This window comes from Trichomycterus rosablanca, chromosome 4 (genome assembly GCF_030014385.1).
Source record: "Trichomycterus rosablanca isolate fTriRos1 chromosome 4, fTriRos1.hap1, whole genome shotgun sequence".
In the NCBI taxonomy this organism is placed as follows: domain Eukaryota; kingdom Metazoa; phylum Chordata; class Actinopteri; order Siluriformes; family Trichomycteridae; genus Trichomycterus; species Trichomycterus rosablanca.
The window spans coordinates 14,563,761-14,580,935 of NC_085991.1; the positions used below are offsets into that span (position 1 = coordinate 14,563,761).

At 39.0% G+C, this 17,175-nt stretch overlaps 1 protein-coding gene and 1 gene segment (V, D, J or C); both read left to right on the forward strand.

Annotated features, from left to right (window-relative positions):
- Window positions 1–5,486: 5,486 nt before the first annotated feature.
- LOC134311415 (uncharacterized) lies at window positions 5,487–6,502 on the forward strand. Of its 2 annotated transcripts, none has more exons than XM_062993053.1 (3): window positions 5,487–5,946; window positions 6,022–6,180; window positions 6,270–6,502. In XM_062993053.1, the coding sequence occupies exons 1-3, from the start codon at window positions 5,508–5,510 to the stop codon at window positions 6,491–6,493; spliced, it is 822 nt and encodes a 273-aa protein (XP_062849123.1). In that variant the 5' UTR covers window positions 5,487–5,507; the 3' UTR covers window positions 6,494–6,502. The 2 variants fall into 2 exon arrangements, with proteins under 2 accessions (XP_062849123.1, XP_062849124.1); XM_062993054.1 differs by having other exon boundaries at window positions 6,025–6,180.
- Window positions 6,503–10,429: 3,927 nt separating this feature from the next.
- LOC134311840 (T cell receptor alpha variable 14/delta variable 4-like) lies at window positions 10,430–11,089 on the forward strand. The segment is given in 3 exon segments: window positions 10,430–10,472; window positions 10,591–10,889; window positions 11,045–11,089. Coding segments are annotated over 3 exon segments (387 nt in total).
- Window positions 11,090–17,175: the final 6,086 nt, after the last annotated feature.

Consider the following 17,175-nt stretch of genomic DNA (forward strand, 5'->3'; position numbering starts at 1 on the left):
GGCATGCTTGTTGTCACACCGGCTGTGGCTGCTCCTCCACACCACCAGAGGTCCCTGTCTCCAGATTTCTAATGTGCAACCACTTCCTGTTTGACGGCCATTCTGTGAGGGTATAAATACCCCACAGGATGAAACACCTGTTGCGAAGTCTTGTTTTGCAATTCTGAGCGTTTTCTAGAGTATATCTGTTTATTAGTGTATGACCTTGATTGTTTCTGTATCTGGATTGTGAGTATTCTCTTTTGCCCTTTGGATTTGTTTGCTTGGACATTTTGGATCACCCGTGTATGACCTTGGACTGTTTTTGGATTCTGACCTTGTTTATTGCCCTTAATAAAACCTGCACTTGATTCCTAATACTGCCTGTGAGTGCTTTGTGACAGAAGACTTCGCCTAAGATGGAATCAGCAGGTTTTGATAACCGATTGGCTCGGCAAGAACAACGAATGGAAGAGATTGCATGTCTCTTGCAAGAAATGTTGCTGAGGACGGCACCTCCACTACCAGACCATGTTGAACCGGATCACTCAACCATAGCCCAAGGGCATGTGAGTACAGTACCATCCACTATGGTGAGTTCTCCAGTACATATCGCCCTACCGGAGAGGTATGATGGGTCAATGGACTTGTGCAAAAGTTTTTTGATGCAGTGTAGTATTTTTATAGAACACCATCCTGAACAATTCCGTGGTGAAGCTGACAAGATCCATTTTGTCATGTCGTTACTCACCGGAAAAGCTAAGGAGTGGGCTACTGCATTATGGACCCAAGGTAGCGATGTGTTAAAGTCGGAAGCTCTGTTTTATTCTGTTTTAAAGAAGTGTTTGATCATCCACAAGCAGGGCGTGATAGCGGCACCAAACTCTGTGAACTAAAGCAGGGAAGAAGGAAGGCATCAGAATATGCGCTGGAGTTCCGAACTATTGCGGCTGGGAGCGGTTGGAATGAACCAGCGTTATTGACAATGTTTAAACGAGGTCTCAGACCGGAACTGCAGGCAGAAATGGCCGTTCGAGGTGCGTCCATGAACATGGATGATTATATTCGGCATACCATTACATTGGACAATCTGCTGTATGACGGTAGGATGATCAGGCGAGTAATGAACTCTACCGAGTCAACAGAAGGAATGGACCGGGATCCTGAACCTATGGAGTTGGGAAGAGCCCACCTCTCCGAGGAGGAGAGACAGAGGAGGTTCCGAGAGAGACGGTGTCTTTACTGTGGGAAAGATGATCATTTGTGCAGATCCTGCCCAACTCGCCCCAGGACCGCAAAAGTGTTGGAGGTAGGTTTTATGCTTCAACCTGAAATAAATGTTAAGTGTATGAGCATAGAGGTTCAGTTGCTCTGGGGTTCAGAGTCTGCGTTTGTTTCAGCGCTCATCGACTCGGGAGCCACAGGGAACTTCATAAACCGCACCATCGCTGAAAGGCTGCAGATCCCTCTAACCAGTACCACCTCTCCAATGGTTCTAAAGGCTGTGGATGGTAGAATCCTGGGAAAGAACTCGGTGACAGAGCGCACCACGGAACTTACCATGAAAATTGGATCACTTCACGAGGAAAGTATTTCCTTCTTTGTCATTACTGCTCCCCAACATGACATTATTCTGGGGTTTCCTTGGCTAGTGAGGCATCAGCCTCACATTTCATGGGGAAGGAATGAAATAGAGAAATGGGGAAAGCAGTGTTGGACATCATGTATGACTTTGCCTATTAGGGCTACTTCAGTGGAAAGCCCCAATACTGTTGAAACAGACAATGTTCCAGATTGTTATAAACCCCTGGGGGAGGTGTTTTCTAAAAAAGGTGCTAGTGAACTACCTCCACATAGGCCTTGGGATTGTGCTATAGAACTGTTGCAGGGCAGCACACCACCTAGAAACAGGATTTATCCCTTATCCCAGATAGAGACTGAGGCACTTGAGAAATATGTGGAGAAGGCTCTAAAACTGGGGTATATTCGCCAATCCACCTCTCCAGCTGCAGCCAGCTTCTTTTTTGTGGAAAAGAAAGATGGGGGGCTGCGTCCTTGTATAGACTACAGAGGATTAAATGACATTTCAGTAAAATACAAGTATCCCCTGCCTTTAGTCCCTGCAGCATTGGAACAACTTCGTGGTGCTAAGGTTTTCACTAAGTTGGACTTAAGGAGTGCATATAACCTCATTAGAATTCGTAAAGGTGATGAATGGAAAACGGCATTTATAACCACCAGGGGGCACTATGAGTATAGGGTGATGCCCTATGGTTTGGCTATAGCGCCCTCTGTTTTCCAGGCCTTCATAAATGAGGTTTTGCGGGACATGATTGACCGGTGGGTCATAGTGTACATCGATGACATTTTAATTTATTCCAAAACTCTGGAGAAACACATTGATCATGTTAAGAGGGTGTTGGCTCGTTTGTTCGAAAACAAGCTATTTGTCAAGGCGGAAAAGTGCGAATTTCATTTATCCTCTATCTCGTTTTTAGGTTATGTAGTGGACCAAGAAGGAGTGCGCATGGATGAAGGTAAGGTGAATGCTGTGGTGCAATGGCCCCAACCGAAAACAATAAAGGAGCTGCAAAGATTTCTGGGGTTTGCCAATTTTTATAGGCGATTCATTCGAGGCTTTAGTATTGAAGCAGCTCCCCTCACTTCCCTGTTAAAGGGAAAAAAGAAAAAACTAGAATGGACCGAGAAAGCCGAAATAGCTTTCCAATCTATTAAGAATCGGTTCGTGGTTGCTCCCATTTTAAAGCATCCTAACCCAGAATATCCTTTCGTTGTTGAAGTGGATGCTTCTGATTCGGGAGTGGGTGCCATATTGTCTCAGAGAAGTGGTTCTCCTTCTAAACTTCATCCATGCGCCTTCTTTTCAAGAAAGTTGAGTAATGCGGAAATAAATTATGATGTGGGCAATCGCGAGCTTCTGGCTATGAAACTGGCATTGGAAGAATGGCGGCACTGGTTAGAGGGGGCTAGGTATCCATTTTTGCTTTTGACAGATCATAAGAATCTTGAGTATTTAAAGACCGCTAAAAGGCTTAATACCAGACAGGCTAGATGGGCGCTCTTCTTTACGAGATTTGATTTTACCGTGTCTTATCGCCCAGCATCCAAGAACAGCAAAGCAAATGCATTATCTCGCCTGTGGGACGGAGAACGAGAGGAGATTCAGCCATATCCTATCATCAAACCAGAATGTTTTATTGGACCCATAAGATGGGATTTTATGGACGAGATACACCTGGAACAGGAGAACGAACCTTCTCCAGAGACGTGTCCACCAGACCGTGAGTTTGTTCCTAGCCAAAGTTTGATCGAGAGAATTCATAGTAACCCGAGTTCAGGCCATCCAGGGATCAGTAGAACCCTGGACTTAGTGAAAAACAAGTTCTGGTGGAACGAACTGGAGAAAGACGTTCAGACATTTGTTAAAGCATGTCCAGTGTGTGCTCAGTCTAAGACCTCTAGACAGTTACCTGCAGGTTTGTTGGAACCACTCCTTATCCCTAAGCGTCCGTGGTCGCATTTAGGAGTGGATTTTATAACAGATTTACCTATTTCCCAAGAAAATACGGTTATCTTAGTGATGATAGATCGGTTTTCAAAGGCGTGTAGGCTTATCCCTATGAGAAAACTACCTTCCGCACTAGAGACGGCAGAAGAGTTGTTTAGCAATGTTTTTCGGTTTTATGGGATTCCAGAGGACATTGTATCAGATCGGGGACCTCAGTTTACATCAAAGGTCTGGAAAGAGTTCTGTAGATTGCTTGACATTAATATCAGCCTTACCTCAGGGTACCATCCACAAGCTAACGGACAAACTGAGCGTTTAAATGGAGAAATAGGCAGATTTCTTAGGTCATACTGTTCCCGCTCCCAGCAGGATTGGGCCCGATTTTTGCCTTGGGTGGAATATGCCCAAAATTCACTGCGAAGTTCGTCGACAGGTATAACTCCATTTCAGTGTATTTTAGGCTATCAACCACCACTCTTCCCCTGGTCAGGAGAACCTTCGACAGTTCCAGCTGTGGACGACTGGATGAGGAGGAGCAGGAAGACATGGGAGGAGGCACATGTAAGGCTGCAGAAAGCGATTCGTAGACAAAAGGTAAAAGCAGACCTTCATAGAAGGGAAGTACCAGGTTTCAGACCAGGACAGAGGCAGTTGGCTGTGACAGAACCCCCTCCTCCGCTGGACGTGGATGGTTCCCCCGCCTACAGTGTAAGCCGGCTGTTAGATTCAAGACGCCGTGCTGGTAGATTGTTCTACCTGGTCGACTGGGAGGGCTATGGACTAGAGGAGCGGTCTTGGGTCCCTGCGAGTGATATTTTAGATCCCTCACTCATAGAGGACTTTCACAGGGACTTTCCAGATCATCCAGCCCCTAAACCCAGAGGACGCCCCAAAAGGAAGGGGTTCTCGGCGTCGGGAGCCGCCCGTCAGGAGGGGGGTTATGTCACACCGGCTGTGGCTGCTCCTCCACACCACCAGAGGTCCCTGTCTCCAGATTTCTAACGTGCAACCACTTCCTGTTTGACGGCCATTCTGTGAGGGTATAAATACCCCACAGGATGAAACACCTGTTGCGAAGTCTTGTTTTGCAATTCTGAGCGTTTTCTAGAGTATATCTGTTTATTAGTGTATGACCTTGATTGTTTCTGTATCTGGATTGTGAGTATTCTCTTTTGCCCTTTGGATTTGTTTGCTTGGACATTTTGGATCACCCGTGTATGACCTTGGACTGTTTTTGGATTCTGACCTTGTTTATTGCCCTTAATAAAACCTGCACTTGATTCCTAATACTGCCTGTGAGTGCTTCGTGACACTTGTCAGGTGGATTTTTACAGTGTTTTTTTTTTCTTTTTTGTAGATCAATTTGAAATGATCATTTTTTTCTTCTGTTTTGGTTGAAACAAGTGTTTTTTTTTTTTCCTTATTTTCAGGCAAATGTCGGCGTGGTCGTTTTGATGTTGCAGAATAGCGGCGTTTGTGTTCGGTGAGGTTTATGCTGGTGTGATGAGTAGACGAGTGGAGCTCACCGTGAGTTTGAACGGTGTGTGATTCGGTGTCTCTGTTCGGCGGTACCTCCACCTCATACTTACCTGGTAGTTGTCAAATGTTAGGATTGAACCCAGATTCTGGAGACCCATAATTCTGTGCTTCACCCCCACTAGCAGCTGCATCTGCAGTATTGTGTATTAACATGATGGAGAAGCTGCAGGTCGTAATATTAACCTCAGTTACATTTACAAAAGAAATGCTTTGGTGTTTGTGTGTGTGCTCTCTGGGGGTGTCCACATACTTTTGGCTATACAGATCTACACTGGGCGTGTCCACATCTGAAGTGAATGTTAAAGACACTGAGTGGTGCTGTGATCATCAGCTCTGCTCTCAGCTCCAGCACACACTGTAACATCATGATGATGTCACAACATTCTACAAGCTCTGATCTGAGCTCCTGTGCTGGTGCTGCTTCACTTTGAGACGGAGCATCGAAGCAGCAGCAGCTAAAATGTTCTGGTTTAAGAAGTTGTGGTGTTGTAGCTCCCCGGCTGACAAGGATGAGGAGCCACACAGACCCAAACCTGAGAAGAAGGAGAAGAAGAAGAAGAAATGGTGGCAGAGACTCAAAAAGAAGGCGAGGCAGGAGGACACGAATGTGGAGGAACAACAGATAACAGGAAACGAAGAGAACGCAGGGATGAGCACCCAGGTTCGGCTGGACCAAGGGCAGGAACCAGAGGTACAGGTGGTACAGATGAAAGAGACGAACCAGGTGGAGCCGAGCTCGGAGGATAATCAGATGATGGGAAATGAGGAGAATGCAGGGATGAATACACAGGTTCTGCAGGACCAAGGGCAGGAACCAGAAATACAGGTGGTACAGATGGAAGAGAAGAACCCGGTAGAGCCGAGCATGGAGGAGAAGAAGCTTATAGAAGGGATTGAAGGTACATCTTGAAGTGAGGTTTGAGCTGTGTGGTGTTTAATCCATCATGGTGCTGAATCAGGTTTCATTTCTCCAGCAGATCCACTTGAGGCTGTTCTGGAGAAGATCTTCAGGTCCTCTGATGAAGTGGTGCAGCAGCAGAAAGTTCAGGACGAGCATGTTTTTATTGCTCCCACATTCATAACCCAATATAAAGAGTATGAGAGACTGATGGAGACCACGATCGAGAATGAAGGTGGGTTATTTTCAGATTTAGATCTTTATCCTAGTGAGCAGGTGAAGGTTGGAGTGTTCCTGTAACGTGTGTGTGTGTGTTTTGTGTAGGCATGTTTGACCCCGCCGGCGCCCCCGTGTTGCCGGTCTACATGCTGAAGATGAAGAGAACGAGCCGCTGGACCGTGCGCCCTGTAATGGTGCTGCCATCCTCACAATACGTCTCATCGGCTCTGCTGTGTTCTGCAGCGCTGTGGCGTCCTTCAGAACGTCCTTGCTCCACAGGGATCGTCCAGAAACTTTTCCGTCATCAAAATAAAAATAAAGTTAATTAAAAAAATTAACTGCTGGATTTAGTTCTGGTGCTTATTAAAGGTGAACTGATGAAGGTTTACTGGCTCCTGGGATCGTAAACAAGGTGAAAACATCTGAAGAACCAAACTGAACTGCCATCTTCAGAGGTTCTTCTGCAATTTTCTCAGACATTTAAATCCTTAATTATTGTTTTATATTCTTGATATAATTTGATAGTGGAGATTCATGAGCAGTTCCACAAAGCTTGTGGTTTGTTTTTGTCCTGACGGTGCAGCGTAAATTATTTTAACAGTAATAAAATAATAATAAAAATAATAAAATAATAATAATAAATAATAATGAAATAATAATAATAATAAATAAAATAATAATAAATAATAATAATAATGATATTAATAGTAGTAATATTAATAGTAATAGTACATGTCTCAATGCACCATGGTTAAACTAGCTATCTAAATAACAATGCTCAGACTGTGAAACAAATATTCTAAAGGAATAAATACAGAACTTACAACATTGCACTTATACAAAACTGCTGTTTTTATATTCACTTTTACACACAGAACATTTAGCAGCATTTTTGGTTTCACTTACGTTCGAGCTGTTGTTCACGTGATACATCTCACTTTACGGCCTGTCGTCCAAAGTGTCAACAATTGGAAGATTGTGGATGTCAATCAAACGCGATGGATCAATTAGATTTGACGCAGAGTTGAGATTTCCTGTTAAAGTTCTGTCACGTTTTTAGATTATTAAACCCTGCTGGATTTTGAAGAGGACATCTGTGGCTAAACGGGAACCAGTGTGGTTTGTTTTATTTCATAACACTAATGGATTAATCGTTGAGGATGTGAGAGATCTCCAAGCCGGGACATGATAGGTGTAGTGCCCCTATCCCTCTAAGGTGAATACTTAGACATACATTTATGAAATAAGGATGGGGCCCTGGGTTCCGTGAATAAACAAAAAAGACCTGAAATCTTAATTCATCTGACCACAATACACGTTTCCACTGTGTGATGGTTCATCCTAGATGCCGCCGAGCCCAGATAAGTCAACACCACTTCTGGACATGGTTAACATAAGACTCCTTTTTTGCACAGTAAAGATTTAAGTGGCATTTGTGCATGTAACTCTGTATTGTAGAGCTTGACAAAGGTTTGCCAAAGTAATCCCTCACCCATGTGGTTATATCAGCTATAGTTGAGTGGCAGTTCTTGATGCAGTGCCGTCTGAGGGATCGAAGATCACGAGCGTTTAGCTTAAGCTTGCACCCTGACCTTTACACACAGAAATTCCTCTCGATTCCTTGAATGGTTTAATGATATTATGCACTGTAGAGGGAGAAATATGCAAATCACTTCCAATATTTCTTTGAGGTACATTGTTTTTAAATATTTCAATCATTTTCTCACACATTTGTTGACAATCTGGAGATCCTCTGATCATCTTTACTCATCAAAGACTCAGCCTTTCCTGGATGCTGCTTTTGTACCAAACCATAATTACAATCACCTGTTGACATCACCTGATTGGAATCACATCATTATTTAGTTTTTTCACCTCATTACTAGCCCTAAATTGCCCCCGTTCCAAGTTTTGGAAGTAAAAAAGTATTCCAATACTACAAATTAATAATATAAGCATAATATTGGACATTACAGATTAAGGATGTATATAGTATTGCAGCATCATGGTTTAGTTTTGGCTCATTAATCTTGGTAAATTGTCTTCGACAACTGGAAACTATAAGAATGCCTCTGAAGGACGAGCTATTTCAAAATCCTTTATCATTAGGATGCAAGTCAGGCCATGCAAGCACCTTCACTTTCTTTTTACAGTTATTTGGCATTTTGTTTAGGGTTGTTGTCTTGTCAAAATGTCCAGATTTAGGTTATTTTTCATTCATTCATTCATTGTATGTTTTATAACCGCTTTATCGTATTCAGGGTTGTGGTTAGTACAATTCACCAGGCGAAAGGTAGGAAACATCATAGACAGGTTGCCAGTTCATTACAGTGCAAACACACACACATTTTTTGTAGCTTCAATAAACCTGACTTAAAACCAGAGTCACCAGAGTAAAACACAGGAGATCATGTAAATTCCACACAGAACAGACCCGAACTGCATCACTTGGGAATCAAACCCAGGACCTTCGTGCTGTGAGGTGACAGTGCTCACTGTGCCACCCTGTGTTGTTTTTATAGATGCGTATATGTTCCAGCACACAGCTTAATACATGTTTTTTTTAATAGACTGTACTGCAAAGTACAATTTGCCAAGATTGTATATATTTTACAGTAGGTACAGTGGTGTTGGGATGATATGGTAAGCCTTCTTTCCTTCTAAATTATTGTGTGCAAAATCTTGACGTGTCTTTCAGTGCACTTTTTGCGAGTGTCTTCTGGCTTATTGCTTACCATGATAAATACTTTATTTAAAATTATAAACCAAATGTACTAACAGTGTATCAGTCGCACAATGTATTAAATACATAACAAGACATAAAGCAAGAGTTTAAGTTAATGTTAATATCAAATATAAAATAGACAGCAGTTCTGTAAGAATAAACATATTACATATAATATTTGCATAAATGATCAGTTATACAGTACAAATATATAGTAGGTTTTGTTTCACACAGATGTAGTGAGTGTAAGTGTGTACATGGTGGCAGACTCCATCTACATGTTACTAACCTCTGTAACAGGGCTGTACTGCTGGGCTGGTGGGTGGGTGGGTGGGTGGGTGGGTCTTCATACGCTATGTACGGACTCTGATTGGCGGAAGAAAAAAGGAGGGCTGTACATGTGTCGGAAGAGGTGTGTTCAGTGACGTGCTCTCCTCGGATGCAATCTGGTATCTCTCAGCAGCGGAAGACAAAATTGAGTGCGCTAAATTGGGAGGAAAATGGGGAGGAAAATGGGGAGGAAAATGGGGAGAAAATCATTTAAAAAAAAAAACATCAATCAAATTTACACCTAAAGTGTCAATTATTTACTTTTTAAAAATATTATACCTCAATATGCACCTCATTTTAAATATAGTTTGCGATTCAACCACCTCAACTGTCAAGGCACATTTGAATGGACCCGATATAAAAACAAATATTTTTGTTTCCTAAACTGCGGTTCACCACATGAATATAGACGTATACTAAAACTGGATTCAGAATCAAACAATACCGTGTTTTGCTGACACTAATTAAAAGTAAACGGTGTTGGTGTAAGCTTCTAACTCCCACCTAAAAAACAGAAATCCAATCATGCATTGCGGTTTCTTGTATTTTACTGTAAACTAAGGCACAGCCATATCATACAGTATAGTACTAACTTTAGTATAGTACTAATTTTAAATAATAAAAAATAGTATTTTACTGTGAAATATTTACTGTAAATTTACAGCAATTTTTACAGTGTTAAGTTTATCTTTGCAGTCCTTATTTTTATTTTAGTTTCAGACCTCCAAGTGACACTTTCTTGTATTATTTCAAATAAATTAAGCCTTATTTTTTGGACTACATTCTGCTGTGGACCTTGACTTTCTTTGGAGGTGGAACCACCATAGTGGTTAACAACAGGACGATAAATAACCAATACAACAAGCAGTAGTAAAACAATAAATGAATGAAATACTATTTAATAATAAACCAACTTTTTGAGCCACTAAACTTTATACAAGTAAATGAAAAAATGTACAAATAAACTGTAAACCAAAATTTTAAATTAACCAACCATCTCAAAACAAATACATTCATAATCCTAAATTGCAGACATGATTATCTACATCTAGATTGTATTCATAAATAAGATTTGATCATCTACCTTCACAATATCAGATGAAAGAGGAGTTAACATGACTAACTGAATTGGGGGTGGGGAGCTAGATGTGGTTACATACAGTAGAAACAATTCCTTATGTTTTATTTGAATTTGACATTCAGCACAATGATGTTACTCCTGTTCTTCATCTTCATTATTGCTGATGATAATGGTAAGTTATATTATAAGCATCATGTTTCATTGGTCATGTATTCATTTTGTACTATAAACATAATCGCAATATCCAGTCAAAATAAATTATATGTTATTATTTATTTATTTATTTTTAGCAGAGGCTGCTGAGAGCATTAAACCCAGTCAAACCAGCGTATCTTCAACTGAAGGAAGAAACATCACACTGTCTTGTATATATGAAGGATTTGAAAGTGGTCTCCACTGGTATCAACAAAAACCTGGATCAAAACCAGAATTTCTGCTGCTGATTTATGAAGGTACTGTCACCCCGGCTCAACCACCTGACCGGAGAATGTCCATCAAACATAACAAAAAGGAAAAGAAAGTGGATCTGGAGATCAACCCTGCTGCAGTATCTGACTCTGCACTCTACTACTGTGCCATGAGGCCCACAGTGATATGAACTTAAACTGTGCTGTACAAAAAGCCTGTTTGTTCAGAAGATGAACTGGGGATGTGGGTTAACTGCCTCACTAATCAAGATGGCGGCTGGCAAGTGTGGCATGTTTGGAGTGTTGTTAACTCTTTTAATTTATGTGTTGTTTTTAGAGTTTTTTTGTGGAAAGTTGCATGGACGACGAATGGAACTTTTAGAAATTACTTTGGACCGTCAGGAAATTTGTAGAGACAAGCATTTTGGTCATGGAAAGAGTTTCTGGAAACGTTTGTTTACCCATCTTTGTTTCCGGCCAAGCGTCAGCTCAAGTGTACTCGCAATCATCAAAGTAATAGAATTAATTACCTGATTATTTCAATATGTTTGTTAATATCAGGGGATATACATCAATGTCTAGGGCTAGGACGGTTATCTTGGCGGGGACTGAAGGCGAAGGAGAAAGCGAAAGTATGTGCGCGTAGCGATGGAAGCGGTATTGCACATATGCCGGTACATATGGAAATGCCGACTGCTCGATTGGGAAGCCGGAACACTCAGCCAGGTTTCGAGCATATTGTGCGGCAAGAAAACCACAGTGTGGACTCGTTTTTTTCATCAAGGGGTCTGCATATACTTCATCTTAACATCAGAAGCCTTCAACCTAAGATTGATGAGATTCGACTTCTGTGTAGAAGCAATAGAGTTGCTCTTCTGTGTATTTCAGAATCTTGGCTGGACAGTTCTATCAGAGATGCAGAAATAGATATTGAGAATTATGTTATTGTGCGTAGAGACCGGAATCGTAAAGGTGGAGGAGTATGTGTTTATATAAGGGCAGATTTAAATTTTAAACAAAGGGAAGACCTAAATCATGATGAAATCGAAGCTGTATGGTTAGATATCTTGTTACCAATGTGTAAGCCTATTTTGATTGGAACATGTTATAGACCTCCAGATCAGAGTAATTTTTATGACTTACTGGAAGAGGTATGTGGTAGATGTGAATACATGGTTAAAACAGAAGTGATTATGGTTGGTGATTTTAATACTGATGTTTGGAATGCTAATATTACCTCATTTAAGGCCTTGATGAATTTTTGTCGTATGTTCGGTTTTTATCAATTGATTAATGAACCAACACGAGTCTGTTTGTCTACACAGACTGTAATTGATCTTGTTCTAGTGATAGTCTAAGATAGTCAAAAGTGGTTTATACATTGTGGGATGAGTGATCACTGTGGTGTTTTTTGTACAAGAAAGATTAAGAAAAATGTGCTTAATTGTCATAATACTATAAATATTAGGTCTCTAAAACGGTATACTAAGGATGCGTTTTTAGAAGGTTTGAGTCAAATGAATTGGTCAGAGGTTTTAAAATGTAATAATGTGGACCAAGCAGTGTTAGTTTTTAAAGTATGTTTTTAGAGGTAATAGATAAATTAGCTCCAGTAAGAAACATTAGAGTAAAGCAAAGAACCGCACCTTGGATGAATAGTGAAATTTTGGAAGAAATTAAGAAGAGAAATAGATTGTATTTAATTTTCATAAGAAATAAGGATGATGAGAGCTGGACAGAGTTTAAAAAACAAAGGAATGAGGTAAACAGATTAATAGAAAAAAATAAAAAGACTTATTTCACAGAAACGATATTTGAATATAGAAAGGATTCTAGCAAGTTATGGAAGTCGCTTAAACAGCTTGGTTATAGTAATCGATTGACAACTAAAAGTAGTAATTTTAGTTTGGAATCTGAAAATAGGGTTATATCAGATAAGAAAGAGGTGGCTGAGAGGCTAAATAGTTTTTTTACCTCAGCTTCTAGTAGACTAGTGGACAAGCTGCCCAGTCAGAATGGTCAGTATGGGGAGAGTTATGTTCACAACTATTATAAACGACAAGGAGTTGTAATGGATAGTTTTTCTTTTAATTATGTCAGAGGAAGCAGTATGTAAAAAACGTATGAATTTAAACTGTTCTAAAGCAATGGGTCTTGATAATATCCCAGCTAGATTTTTAAGAGATGCTGCAGAGGTTATTTCCCCATGCATTACACATATTATTAATTTATCAATTCAATATGGGTACTTTCCAGTACAGTTTAAAGATGCAAGGGTGATTCCTTTTCACAAGAAAGGTAGTAAATTAAATGAAGAAATTTATAGGCCGATATAAGAAGTACTTTATCAAAGATAATCGAAAAGATTATCTTTGAACAGATAGATGATTATTTGACTGGCCAAAATCTTATTTATGAATTTCAATCTGGGTTTAGGAAGTCTCATTCCACTGATACGTGTTTACTTTATTTAACCGATTTTATTAGAAGTGAGATAGATAAAGGGAATTTATGTGGCATGATAATGTTGGATTTGCAGAAGGCTTTTGATACTGTTGACCATGAGATTTTATTGACAAAAGCTATTGGTAAAAGCTATTGGTTTTAAGGATATTGCTGTAAAATGGGGTGCTTCATATTTAAAAGGACGTAAACAGCAGGTGGAAATAGGAGGTGTTTTATCCTTACCCAGATTTATTTATTGTGGGGTTCCCAAAGGAAGTGTATTGGGTCCACTCTTTTTCCTTTTGTATATCAATGATTTAAAGTCGATATGTTCATGTAAACTTCTTTTGTACGCCGATGATTCAGCACTCTTATTTTCTGACAAAGATAAAAGTATTATAGAACGTACATTAAGTGATGAATTATTAAAGGTAGTAGGTGGTTGTCTGAGAATAGGTTGTCACTTCATTTGGAAAAATCTGAATCAATTTTATTTGGTACGAGAGTAAAATTAAACAAGATCTCAGTTTTTAATGTGGTTGTGGGGGACAATGTGTTAAAAACTAGGGATTCAGTTACGTATTTAGGATGTATTTTAGATAGATATATATCAGGTAGGGGTCAGGCAGATAAGATTTTAACTAAGATTAATCAAAGAATTAGGTTTCTTGCAAGAATTTCAAAGTTCTTAGATAGAAAAACTATGATTACCTTGTCAGGGGCTTTGGTTCAGCCTTTTTTTGATTATGCCTGTTGTTCATGGTATAATGGCATTACAAAACAGATTAAAACTAGGCTTCAAACATCTCAAATAAATTAGTTAGGGTTATTTTTAATTTAAATGAATCATTATCAAATGATTGGGTGGTTAAAAGTTCAGGATAGGGTTGCTCTGATAGAATTGTGTAATGTGTACAAGATTATACATGGAACTGTTCCACAGTATTTTAAAAATTATTTTATTCAGGTGAGGGATGTTCATGGTTATTTTACAAGAAGATCATCCACAGATTTAGTACTTCCATGCTGTAAAAGTAAAGTGGGTAGGGATTTTTTCAGGTTTATAGCAGTATCGTTGTGGAATCGTTTGCCAGGGCCTTTTAAAATATGTGACAGTTTGCGAGGGTTTAGACAGGCTGTTAAGGAATGGTTGCATGAAAGGGGAACGTTTGCTAATTAAAAGTTCTAATAATGTTTATGAATTAAATTGAATATATTGTGTTGTGTTATAATGATTGTATTACGATGTCAAGCTTGCTATGCTGCTGATTGTTGGACTTGATTATGTATAGGGACCACAATGGAAATAAGTCTACGGACTTTTTGTGTTATCCCTGACTGTTTCAGTTTTTTATAAGAGGCATTGCATCTATTTAAAAAATATGAAATGGTTCAATAAAAACAAAACAAAACAAAGAGGGAGCTGTTAGCATGTTTACATGTTTTGCTCCCAACCTATGATGTCATAACACTTTAAAGCTCTTTGTATGGTTGACTGTAAATGAGTTAAAAGCAATAAGGCACATAGATGGCTTCTAAAAATATTACCAGTCATTTTCCTAACTGTTCATTACTAATTCTCACATTTCTACTAGGGTAATGGTTTTTTTTATTACTATTATTTATCCTACAATAAGTATCAAAGAGTATTATTAATTACACAATAATAACACACTAAAACCTAACATGTATAAATACTAAATACTATTATTAAATACTACAGAAACATAGCAAGCAAATATTTATAGGTTAGGTTTCCTACCATTTATTTAAATTCCATTTCCATTTATATCAAACTGTTTTTAGTTCTTGACAAGTTTTACATGTTTTACACTTTGGTTACATTCATGACAGAACAGGTAGTTACACTGGTTACACAAGGTTTATCAGTTCACAAGTTTAATGTCAAACACAGTCATGGACAATTTTGTATGCCCACTTCACCTCACTTGCATGTCTTTGGACTCCACACAGAAATAACCCAGACTGCCCCACCTAGGGATGGAACCCAGGACCTTCTTGCTGTGAGGTGACAGTGCTACCCACTGAGCCACAGTGTCACCTACATAAATGGTAACATGAATATAAGATCTTCTCTGCTGCAGTATCTGCCTCTGTATTGTACTACTGCATCTGCAGACCACAGCGACAGGAAATCCAACACTGAGCAAAAAGCAACTGTGAGAGAATCTGCTATTTTTAGAAGAAGGAGCTATTTGTTTAACATTTTATTTCTTGAATCCATATGTGATTTTGTTTTTATTTCTGGAAGTACAATTACTTGCTAATGTTTATTTTTAAATGAAGTGTCATCATTGGCCTCCTACTTATATTGGTATTGAAGAAGGGGTCTGATTTACTGGACTTACTGTAAAACAATGAATGATTCAATGAAAAGCATTTACACAAAAAATAATAAACATATAATAAAAATATATAGTCTAATGCAGTGGTGGGCAAACGGGCCACATACTTAGGCTGTTTGATCCGGCCCGTTGAGCATTTACAAAACTGTCCTTTAGAGTAAGGCCTGCAAACTGAATCACTGAGTCAACGAGTCAGAAACGACTCTTTTCAAATGAATTATTTATTGGAATCGAATCGGGGAGCTGTGCTCTTATCTATGGTAAAGATTCATTCGTTTCGCTCACTCTATTTCATTATGGTGTCGTGCTCGAACAACTTGATGAATCACCACTTCTCAAAAGCATATTGAGAGATTTTAGTCATATCGCACAGCCCTACTTTAGAGCCTGCACTTCCTGTGTGTGACTTCACTGTAAAAAATTTCAAGTCTCTCCAACTTAAAAATTCTTAGTGACTTGTTGCATCTAATTTTTTTAGTTGGCCTAATTTAAGTTATCTGAAATGCATATTTTAAGTTCTGCTGACAACCATAGAATTTAGGACCAACTAAAAAAAATAGGTTGAGTCAATGAAATTCATCAAATACATCTTGTTGACCCAACAATATATTTTCACTTCTGTCAGCTACATTTGTTTAGTCCAGTTAATTATTAATTAGTATCATCAGTAAATGTAAAATATACTGAATAAGTGAACACTGCATAGCAAACGTAAATTCTTAACAAATACATTTTATTTGCATGTATCATATAAACAATAAATTTTTTTAAACATTCAGCATTCACAAGCATCAAACAAATGACAAGTTATACATGTTATAGTGTGTAATTAAAACAATTTATATTAGAAAATGTAAGTAGAGCCTAAATGTAGTTTTTAAGGTGCAAGGGCAACTACAAATTACAAGTCAACTTAGCAACTGAATGTAATTGCTCATTTTTAAGGTGGAATAAAAACCAGTTTCGATGGTTTGGTGTCTTGAAGGCATTAGTGTAGTGGGGCAGGTTGTCCATTACTACTTCTTCTTCAATTACAACTGCAACATTGACTGCACTGGACAGTGATCTTGATAAAACAGCACTCTCCTTCACCACTTCAAGAATCCCCGTTTTCATGTTCTTTGTGGTCCTGTAATGCTTCTGTATCCTCTGGAACACATAATAATATCAGAGCCCCATTTATGTGTAAGAAATTGCATATTAACACAAGCACTGACATACTAATAAAATGGTACTTGTAGTACATCAGTCAGCACGTAAAAATCAAACTAAAGTAAGAAAGGTTTGCTTAGATTCCCCAAGTGTGCACAGACAAATCCATAAAGCATTAACATTACTTCACCATATAACTCTCAAAACAGTTAAATTAACATTTTCATAACACGCTCGGACACGCTTGCACTACAAAGCTTACTTAAATTAAATGAATTAATTAATGCCTTTTACTTACATAATGAGCTGCGTTTAGAATTTCTCCACTCGTTTCAACAACTAAAAATATATATACATACAACAGCTTGTGAACTTAAAAAGAAAATCTTGGAAAGTATTGAAAATAATTGCCTTGATCTCAGCAAATGTCGTGGACAAGGATATGATGGGGCGGCCAATATGAGTGGAATCTATTCAGGTGTGCAGGCCAGAATTGCTGAAACGG

Excerpts from the sequence above, each read along its gene's own strand:
- LOC134311415 (XM_062993053.1), top strand. The coding sequence starts at position 5,508 with ATGTTCTGGTTTAAGAAGTTGTGGTGTTGTAGCTCCCCGGCTGACAAG. Across the intron at positions 5,947-6,021 it reads GCTTATAGAAGGGATTGAAG|CAGATCCACTTGAGGCTGTT; the intron begins GTACATCTTGAA and ends TCATTTCTCCAG. Across the intron at positions 6,181-6,269 it reads GACCACGATCGAGAATGAAG|GCATGTTTGACCCCGCCGGC; the intron begins GTGGGTTATTTT and ends TGTTTTGTGTAG.